Below are 10,737 nucleotides of genomic sequence, written 5' to 3'. Positions count from 1 at the left end.
TATTGAGAAGGGGCCATTGAGAGATCATCTTTTCAATGGCAACCAGCATGCATATAAAGAAGGAAAACCAACAGAATCAGCACTGGACGAAGTAGTTCAGAAAATCAGTCACTTTATTAATAATGGGGAAATGACATTAACCTCCTTTCTGAACACTCACATTTAATAATACGCTACCAAATTCTCGTTATGATGCAGCAACATCAAAAGGGATATACGCTACCGTATCCAACTGGAAAAAAGCCATGCTGTAAAATAGGCTGATTCTAACAGACCGGCAAGGAGAGATTTTGGCCAAAACAGCTAAGAGGTGCCCACAGGAGGGTGCTTTGTTCCTTCCTGTGGTCACTCCAGATGGATGACTTGATCTCGCTCCTTAACGCACAGGAGTAGAAATGCAGGTCTATGCAGATGATCTAGTAATTATGGTAAGAGGAAAATATGTTAATGTTCTATCCAGCATACTCCAAAGAACATTAAATATCCTTATAGGTGGTACGACAGGGAAAAACTCTGCCAATACTAGTATATGTAGGAGTTATCCTAGATAAGCGACGTATATGGAACTCCCATGTGGAAAGAATATCCAAAAAGTCAAAGCTCTTCCTTTAGGCATGTTGAAAGATATGTGGTACAACATGGGATGTGAAACCCAAACAGATGTACTGACTATACATGACTGTAGTTAGACCTTAAATTACGTATAATGCACTAATATAGTGGTATAAATGCCAATAAAAGACTTCCCGATAGAAGCTGAATAAGCTTCAACGACAAGTATGTTTAATCATAACAGGAGCGATGTCGACTACACTAACATCCTTCTTAGAGGTTATACTTGACCTCCCTCCAATACATATATGGATGTTGAAAGAGGCGAAGTTAGAAGCATACAAAAGGCGGATAAGACGCCAGAAAGCGGACAAGAAATATCAGGATCAAATCTGGAGAGATAATTAAAAATAACTAAGTTGGAAATAGTACCTACCTGAGGCAATGCAACCTACATATAATTTCGAAAACCGATTTGCCGTCCTCTTTCCAGGAAGGGAAGAATGGTAGTCGAATGAAACAAATTTCATAATGGCAGATCAATACAATCTTAAGCTGTAGAAATACTAGCTGTAACTTGTAAGAACGGTATCTGGAGACGACAATATAACCACAGAATACATAACAATTGTTTTATTATTCTGTAATATAACTTTGAGGCCTATGAGAAATATAAACAAAGAACAGATGGCAAAGATGCAATATCCTTTATAAAAATAGGTAGGTCAATATGGACAGGATCAATAATGAATAAAAAATATTGTCCTAGGTCTCATCACTGTTTGTGCGAAATAGGAGTAGGGGTCGGCCAAGACTGAGGTGGGTACTTGGTGAAGACGAGGACTAGAGTAAGATTGACGCTGAAAATTGGCAACGGCTAACAATGGACAGAAACAAGTGAAACAACCGGCGAAACACTATCACTGATTATGATGATTGTACACTTGAATCTCAACAACACATTAAATGGAAGGGTCATAAGAGAACTACAATAAAAAGTAAAGAAATTTAGCAGTAAGACTTTCAAGATTTCAAGACCCTATCCTGACTTTTATAGCCTATAATGAGTTCCTCCTGAAATAGTTCTCACCCGAAGATCTGAACGGCGCGACGGTTCAGTTTTCTTCCAACATTTTACATCAGCAGGTGCCTTAGTTTCAGCATAACTTTTGATACATTGGAGAAAGTCTTTTTATTTTTATCGTCTGAAAAGATTCTCGGACATTTGATGCCTGAATGGCTATATCTTCTTCTTCTTGTAGTGCCTATCCGTTTCGGATGTTAACGACCATCATGGCAATCTGGATTTTGCAAACTGCGGCTCTGAAAAGATTTGGCGTTGTGTTGAACAACGTACGTATATTTTTCAGCCAGGAAATTCTTCGCCTTCCTGGTGCTTTAGAGCAAGCCATATCTTTCACTGTTCCTCATGAATGGCTATGTAGCAGGTAAATGAATTAACAGGTGTAACACCCACGTTGTTACACCTGTTAATTCATTTACCTGCGGCATTCAGTAAGCTAAAGACTGGTAACTTTATTTTTTACTTTTAAATACTATATTTTAATCTTAAATAATTCAATAATGTTACTTAAAGTCAAAATTAAAATTTAACTGATTATAAATAAATTGTTGGAAGTGCATCTCATGATCTTTCTAGTTCTCTACATATCAATTTTTAATGTTTTTTACAATAATTTTTATATACATGTATGATTATCACATGTTCTTTTGCGGTTCTAAGTCTGTTAATTTGTAAACTATACCTAGTTTCAAGAAATCTAATGGTTTTCCAACACGGGAACAGGCAACATAAAATTGACCAAGTAAGAAACGTGGGTTTTCTAGATTAATACCACAAATACCTAATAATTGCCCCTGGGACTTATTTATGGTCGTAGCAAAAGCAAGCCGCACTGGAAACTGTAGTCGTTTAAATTCAAACGGTACATCAGTTGGAATCATTGGTATGCGTGGTATCAAAACGTCTTCTCCTTTATACTTTCCTTTCATTATAGTGGCTTCTATCACGTTGTTCAATAATTTTTTATCGCTAACCTTGTGCCGTTGCAAAGACGCGGTTGGTTGATATTTCTCAACATTATAACTACCGATCCAACCTTTAATTAAAGATTTTGAGGTAACAATCCTGATAAATCCAGCGAGTTTAAAAATTCAGGCGGATAGTTGACGGCATCATCTTGGTTAGTAGCCGAATCAACTGATTTATATATCCTCAATTCGCCTGTTAGCCTTTGAAAAGGCATTTGATAAGGTTCAACATAAAAAGCTTGTAGATATATTAAAAAGCAAAAATATTGACAGTCGTGCAAAATATCAAAATACAGAGAGAAGTCCGCCAGGGTTGCGTGCTGTCCCTACTACTTTTCAATGTCTACAGTGAAGCGGTATTTCAAAAAGCGCTCTCAGACTCAATAGAAGGTATATCCATCAATGGAGAAGTTTTGAATAACCTACGTTTTGCAGACGATACAGTAATAATGACAGATAACAACAATGATTTACAGAACGTAATGCAACGCCTTAATGAACGCTGTCATGAGTACGGACTGAAGATAAATTTAAAGAAAACTAAATGGATGATCATGACTAAATCTACACATGCAAATATCCAATTGACTATTGAAGATACTGCAATTGAGAGTGTTAATAACTATAAATACTTAGGAACATGGATAACATCAGATGTAGACCAAACCAAAGAAATTAGGACACGCATTGAAATAGCACGTGCATCATTCATTAAACTTAGAAAGTTTCTTTGTTGTCGGGATATAAGGTTAGAACTACGCCTGAGAATGCTTCGATCTACCGTGTTCTCTACTCTTCTTTATGGCTTGAAAGCGTGGACACTAAAAGAAGTCCATCTGAATAAGTTGGCCGCCTTTGAATTTTGGTGTTACAGAAGAATCCTACGAATATCATGAATTCAAAGAATGTCAAACGTGGAAGTAACTAGAAGGATGGGAAATGAGGCGGAAATATTAACTATTAAAAGACAAAAACTTTAGTACTTAGGACATGTGATGAGAGGGCAAAAATACGCATTATTACAACTTATTATGCAAGGCAAAATCCGAGGAAAGCGAAATGTGGGAAGACGAAGAATATCCTGGCTTAAGAACTTAAGGGAATGGTTTGAATGCAACAGTGCAGAACTTTTTAGAGTGGCAGTCAACAGAGTCCGCATAGCCATGATGATTTCCAACCTTCGATAGAATATGGAAATTAAGAAAGAAAAAGAAGAATTCACCTGTAATTTGTTCTTGAATTTTGAAATTTAATTCATTTACATCTGTTTTTTGCAGCCAATATAGCCCGTTCGCTAAACCAATCATGGTTTCTGTAATTTTAAGCAACATCTGGAAACACCTTTTGAATGATTAACTGCTATAATACATACCTTAAAAGTTGGCATGAAATTTTCCCGAACTACGTTTGTTGCCCCCAAATGACGTCATTTGAAAGCAATTGTTATATTGTTGGATATTTGAGAAAAAGTGTATGGAATCTGGTCCTATTCCTGAAATCAATGGCTCTGGTGGTGGATCCAATGGTATCAATTTCACTTTCCCATTTGCGCAACACAATCATTCATTGGCTTCATTTTTGTATTTCAATGCTTTACAATGAGAGCAAACCAAGTTCATAGATCCAATAGTAACACATTGGTAGTTACTGTACTCAATTGACGAATCGTAATTTAAATCAGCGCGATTATTAGTTGAATCTCTATTAGTTGATCGGTAATTAGTTTGATTTGTAGCATTTCGGTTCAATAATTATTAACCACAGGTATTAAAACACTTTGCACAAACCACGGTATAAAACAATCAATCAAAAATAAATCGAAAAAAACTGGAGAATTTGTTTCGTTTATTAAGTTGACAAAAGAAAACTGAGTAGATAAGGTAACAGAAAATCAGAGAAAAACAACACCTGTGTGTACACCGGCAAATTTACAGGTTGTTGTTGTCTGTAAAATCTCTACTTTGTCTGTGAAAGAGAATATAATCAAAGAGGACATAACACTACGTTTTAGTTTTTTTTTAACTTTTTTTTTAATTTGATATGACTTGCGAGTCAAGTTCTTTAAGCCAAAACAATGTATGTGTATAGAGTATATAAAATTAATAATAAATTAATTATTAAAGATAATAAACACTTTTTAACGCGGTTTGCTTGACAGATGCAACGACGTGAAAACTGATGCAATTTATGTCGCGTTCCGAAACTAAAACAAAAGAAAGAATATTGCGAGGCCAATCAAATCTATAGCTCTTACATTTTTTGACTTTTCAATTTGGTCGGGTTCACGATATTACCACTTTTGTGTGAACGCATTAGATCCTCCAACGCGAACACGAACACACACGAACGCGCACACACATACATTTGATTGAATTTGAACTTTGTGCAGTGAAAATAAAGCAAAAATTGACTCTTCAACGTTAGGACACACCTACATTGTTTAGACCACAATGAGTGCTTGTAATTTAATATGAACTTTATTGAATAGCAATAAAGTTCAAATTGACTCTACATTTAGTTAGAAAATATTTGTATGGGAAAAAGAAAAGGGCTGTTTTAGGGTTTTCCCGGAAATTATTCGAATTTTTCTCACCGTAAAAACCATCCTTAGACTTCAAGGAACATTTTAAAAAAGAATTGTTAAGATTGGTCCATGCGTTGTTGAGTTATGCGCTTACCAACACAATTTTTGATTCATTTTTATATTATATATATATATATATATATATATATATATATATATATATATATATATATATGTATATATATACTCTCTTACTTAGTCTCTTACATATTGTCAGGCAACAACATTTTGTTTTACACTATTTACTATTGAATTATAAAAAAATGATTAGTAAAACTTATTCTGTTGATTAGATCAATAAAACTAAATTATGCTTAAATATATTATATTTATTCATAAATCTGTAAAATTCTCATATATTTACATCTTTCAACTTCTGTATTTTGATTTTCTTGTGCTAGATCTACTTGAAGAATCCCGTTTTCTATGTCTACTGGAACTATGTCGTCTGTTTTTCTCTTTTGAACGTGATCTTGATCTTCGTCTCTTTCTAAATCCATTTCTGGTTGACTGTCTATCTTTTCGACTAAAACTAGTATTGGAATCTGTATCCCAGTCATTTTTCTTTGGTTCATGCTCAGGTGATTCTGACCATCTCCAGTTTCTGGCTTCAGAATGACTTCTACAATAAAAAAAAATATAAAATAAAGATTCATATACTTAGAAATAAAAGTATTCGGTGCAAGATTGAAATCTTGGGCACTCCTGTTGTAAGAAACAAGTAGTTATCTGGCATCTGCTCATATTTTTGTTACTTATTAAGAGACATATTGTAGATTTAAATATGTAATATCATCGAAAACTTAGAATCATGGATTCGGGTATCATGGACTGAAGACTGTTAATTGGAATTAATAAGTATACCAAAAATTTAAAAGAAGTTTGTTTTGATCGTAATATTACTTAAGATTATAATATTTGTACCTTGCTATATTGTGTATAACGTGCCAATAAAGTTTGTTCAATTGAGTATTATGTGCGTTAAAGTCCTCTATCTTAAATCGATTTTCTTATTTCTAGAATTATAACTGCTGCTCATGAATCAATAAAAAAAAGAATAAACTAAAAGAAAAATCCAATGTTAAGTATTATGGGGTGGGAGGGCTAAGAGCCTTGCTTTCTTTTGCTGACAACGAGGATGGATGAGGAAAACATAGAATTCGAATATATTGTCAAAAAGCATAACAGATTCACATTTAACAGTCCCGACTGCCAAAATTAATCAAAGGCTCGTAGAAGATCTGAAAATATACTTACAGCTTCTTTAATGCAGAATTTTAATTAAACTTGTTATGTTTAGCATCCAGCAATTGCAGACTATTTTTCATGCTATCAATCAGGACTAGAGTATTTATGTTAACCGATAAAAATGACAATACATATCTTTTGTTAGCCAGCTCTAAAGTAATTTGGAGAATAACTCAAAGCAAAATACCGCACTTTTCAGACTTTTTTTAACTACTACTTACCAAATTACCATAATTGGATGGCATTATGCAAAAAGAGTCAACCCACACAAATCTGATTTTAAGATAAATAGCAAAGTCTATAATCTGTTGTAAATCACATGTTTTATTATAGTATACCTGTAATATACCATTATATCAATTAAATTTGGAATTAGTTTTTCAATACAATTTAAAAAAAAATACTAATTATTTCGGTAAAAAAAAATAAAATGTTGGATAAATCCTTTTTGCTTTTAAGGTTAAGTATACAAAAAAGTAAGTTTTTTTAAACACAGCAACCCACATACTAATTATAAAACATGTTTTATTAATAAAAAATATAGGACAAAGTATTTGATAGATAATTAAAAATTTTAATATTATTTAAGTTTTTGAAATAATTTTAATCCTGTTCAGTAAGCCCACATTTTCTACCCCAAAACCATCGACATCATCAATAAAGTCATCTTGTTTTTAGGAAATTATAAAATGGTTTTAGATCTTCTAGTTTTAATATTTCTTCGAGATCTTTAATTTTTTCTTTGGATGGTGATTTACTTGTGGGCAATAACTGCTGATCCAACTCCATATCTTTAAACAATTTCTGCAGTCAACCTTTTATCATTTTTTATCTACTATCTGTATGTTTTCTTCTATTGTGTCTGGTTTCATGTAGAGTATGTAAAAACTTTGATTTTCTTCAATTTACTTTCTCTTTAAGTCAACTTTCTTGTCTGTGATATATTCCAATAGTTTGTCAATTGAAACTATTTCTCCATGTTTCATTTTGTTAACAACAAATTTGATTTTTCTCCTACAATCTTTCATAACATTAATGTAGTCTACATCCATGTATAAGTGCTGTTGGATCTTCAGAAGACAATCAACAACCCCAAATTCTAAATTATTGGGCAGAAGGTATCTCCTGGTAGTAAGAACTGTCAAGCGATAGAATTGAGAGACAGATGGTTATGCAATGTATGCATTATTAAAAGCACAATATTAATACTGCGGTTTTGACAATTACAACTGCCTGACCACAGAATCAAGTTCTTAACAGGTAGATTAATATGATCTTTTATGTACTTCCTTAAACAGGTTCCCACCTCTTGCATTCTCTCCCAGCTTTATGTTCACTTTAAAATATAGTAAATAAAATGTTGATTTTTCATTATTACGAAGGTTTTACCACTTTCCTGATTTAGGATGTTTTTAATATATCAAGTTTAATATAAAAGTATTAAGCAAATAATAGAAGCTAACAATGATTCTCTAATCTGCTGTCTAACTGTTATGGCAATAATGTGAGTTGATACAGGATTGAGTGTTTATTGCAAAATAAACTTAAAATAGCTGAGTGTGCATTAGCTTGAGTTGAGAATTAAATGTTTTTTGCATAATTGGAAGTTGAAAATCCAGAAATTGTAGGTTAAAATTTAAACTGTATTACTCTTTTAAATACTGATGTGGCTTAAATCATTTTTGCATAATTTAAATAACAATAAATTCTACCATGTGATTAGGATAACTCAATTTTCAATGTTTATGTCATTTATTTTACCTTTGGTTTGTCCTTTGTTCTGTTTTGATTTTTTTCAAAGCCCCATAAGTATGTCCTGGATTGCGAAAGGCATGGATGAAATTGCAGTTGGAACCTTTAGGACAACTGTTTATAAAATGGACACCTAAAAAGCATATAATGAGAAAATAGTAATTTATTTATATATGTAAGCTAGTTGCTATAAATAGGAAACTCAATCAAATTATATTATGTCTTAGGGTACATAGTGGACCTATACTCTAAGTTAAAAGGTACCAAGTATCTATAGTTGATTCACAAAAATTGATATCCCTCACTATTAATAGCTTAAATAAACTTACTCTTGTAGATTTCTTTCATTAAAAAAGGAAGAATAATTATGAATTGGAAGGGCATACTCATTAATGGGTAAAAACTTTTTATTTGTAAATACTAATAATAAAATTAAAAACTAAAAATATTCAACAATAAACATTTGTTTTAGCTAACCAGAGAAATTATTAATATTGAGTATGGGAGAGTAATTGCACTAAAAAGAAGAGTGTGAGAGTGAATAGAATAATGGAACACATATATCTTACCACAAACAGCTGATTTCCAACTGGGTATATTTGCAAACTGCACACTTAACTGCTTTCCTCCATACCATCTACCATTCAGAGCTCTATAAGATTTCAAGGCACTTCTTGTAGAAGCAAATTCAACAAAAACATTACCTCTTAGATGTGCCTCACGGTTACAGCAAGTGATAAAAAGTTGAATCTTTCCATATTTTTCTAATTCAGGTACAACATCATGAAAGAATTCCCTGAAACAGAATAAGAAGTAAAATAAAATCTGCTGATATTTGACCATTGTCAAGTACCTGTAGCATGCATTTGTTTCATGGCTTTCAAATTCCAAACTGGAGTCAGTAAAGTGGTCGCTTTCAGTCTTCTCAAGGCTGTAATGTGAAAAAAAGTTGGGAATCAGAAGAATTTTACTAATACCAGGACGAACATGATTTCTAGAACAAACATCAAAAAATCTACATGTTGATGTTTTTTGAAAGAATGGACAGGGCTGTTTATTTGGATTCGTTTCTGAGGTAGTCTTCAGATGTTTTGGAGTATCCCCGCCTTCTTCTAAAAACCAGAGAAAGGGGATTACTAACTTGTACATAATGTCTACAAAATATTTTTAAAAATACCTAAGAAGTCCTCTACTAAAGCATTCAATCTCTGTTGTTCATCAATTTGTTTCTGCACCTGTTCTTCTTGTCTTCTCTTTTGTTCTACTCGCCTCTTTTGTTCCTCTTCCCATTCCAACTTTATTGCTTCATTTTGTTTAGCTCTTTCTTCCCTAGCTAGTGCCAATTTTTTCTGCAGTTCCTATGATAAATACACAGAAAAAAGAATAATGAAAAGTGGACAATAATAGCCAGAGCTAGTCAAAAAGTAATCTAAAAGACAATCTAGAATCCTTGGGATTATACATTAATTTCAAATAGAAATATACCTGAAATTGTTTCTGAGCTTCTTCTTCAACTTTTAACCACTCTCGTTCCTTTTGTTCCCGGAGCCGAGCCTCTTCGAGCGCTTGTCGTTCTTCATAAATTCTTTTATCAGCCAACAACTTCTGATAAGATGATGACTGTTGTAGTCTTTGGATCTCTAAAATAAAGTTTAAAGAAAAAACAATATATTTTTAAATCAATATTACCTTCCAGCTCATTTTGGTCTCTTATCTGAGCTTTATGCTGTCTAAGACGCTTTCTTCTTGCCTTTTTAGCTAATTTTCTCCATTCTGAATGTCTAGATAAAATTAAGAAAATATAACCTCTAAATAAAGATACCTACCAAAGTTATATTTCTTATTGTGCATTTATTTCAAAAAGGATACCTACTTCCCCATAATATTTGATCAACTGTGCTGAAAAATAAATATAAAATTCACATACATTCAAAAATAAAATAAATCAGTTCCAAAAAGAAAAAAATGACCTCAATATCAGAGTACATAGCGCTCCTGTAAGTTAATTCCCATAGAAAGATTTGGGACTTTGGGAGACAGTTTTTAGCGCCAAATGTGGACGGGCCGAAACTAATTTCATTTGATGGCAAATTTGAAACGTAGGCGGCAAATTAAAAAAATAAAATATGCTCTGAATTTTAGATCGCAAAACTCAAAAAGTATGCTTTTAATGAAAAATAAATATAGTCATAAAATATGAAATAAAAACGTATTCTATGCAAAAAAATATATTTTCTCTGCCCAAAAATATACACTTAAGACAGTTTTACATTATGCTATTTTCATGCTAGGCAAGAGCCATGCAAGATGCAAGACAGATCATGGAACTGCGCATGCCCACGGGCTATTTCCATGCAATTCCTGTGCTAGACGAAAAATTAGAACATGTTCTATTTTTCATGCTATTTTCTTGCAATTTATCGTTAAAATTCATGTTGCCAACATAACAATTTATAATAGATTACAGAATAAAACATAACCTTATCTCTATCTTTAGCGTATATCATAAATTGCCCTACACACAATGGGAATAAATTGAGATATAGCTG

At 32.7% G+C, this 10,737-nt stretch overlaps 1 protein-coding gene across 2 annotated transcripts; it reads right to left on the bottom strand.

The window, feature by feature from the left end:
- Nucleotides 1–5,396: 5,396 nt before the first annotated feature.
- On the bottom strand, nt 5,397–10,213 carry LOC140446405 (uncharacterized). 2 transcript variants are annotated; one of them, XM_072538954.1, is made up of 8 exons: nt 10,062–10,213; nt 9,878–9,969; nt 9,674–9,828; nt 9,366–9,546; nt 9,042–9,300; nt 8,758–8,984; nt 8,198–8,321; nt 5,397–5,810 (listed from the first exon to the last, which is right to left on the bottom strand). In XM_072538954.1, exons 1-8 carry the CDS (start codon nt 10,067–10,069, stop codon nt 5,558–5,560), a joined length of 1,299 nt encoding a protein of 432 aa, XP_072395055.1. In that variant the 5' UTR covers nt 10,070–10,213; the 3' UTR covers nt 5,397–5,557. The 2 variants fall into 2 exon arrangements, with proteins under 2 accessions (XP_072395055.1, XP_072395059.1); XM_072538958.1 differs by lacking the exon at nt 9,878–9,969 and having other exon boundaries at nt 10,015–10,207.
- Nucleotides 10,214–10,737: the final 524 nt, after the last annotated feature.

This window comes from Diabrotica undecimpunctata, chromosome 1 (assembly GCF_040954645.1).
Source record: "Diabrotica undecimpunctata isolate CICGRU chromosome 1, icDiaUnde3, whole genome shotgun sequence".
NCBI lineage: Eukaryota > Metazoa > Arthropoda > Insecta > Coleoptera > Chrysomelidae > Diabrotica > Diabrotica undecimpunctata.
This window is presented reverse-complemented; position numbering and strand designations above follow the sequence as displayed.

Bases quoted from the DNA above. Each gene is read 5' to 3' on its own strand.
- LOC140446405 (XM_072538954.1), bottom strand. The intron at 8,985-9,041 runs GTACTTGACAAT...ATTCTGTTTCAG, and splicing joins GAAACAAATGCATGCTACAG to GGAATTCTTTCATGATGTTG. The intron at 5,811-8,197 runs GTAAAATAAATG...TTTTTATTGTAG, and splicing joins GAACAAAGGACAAACCAAAG to AAGTCATTCTGAAGCCAGAA.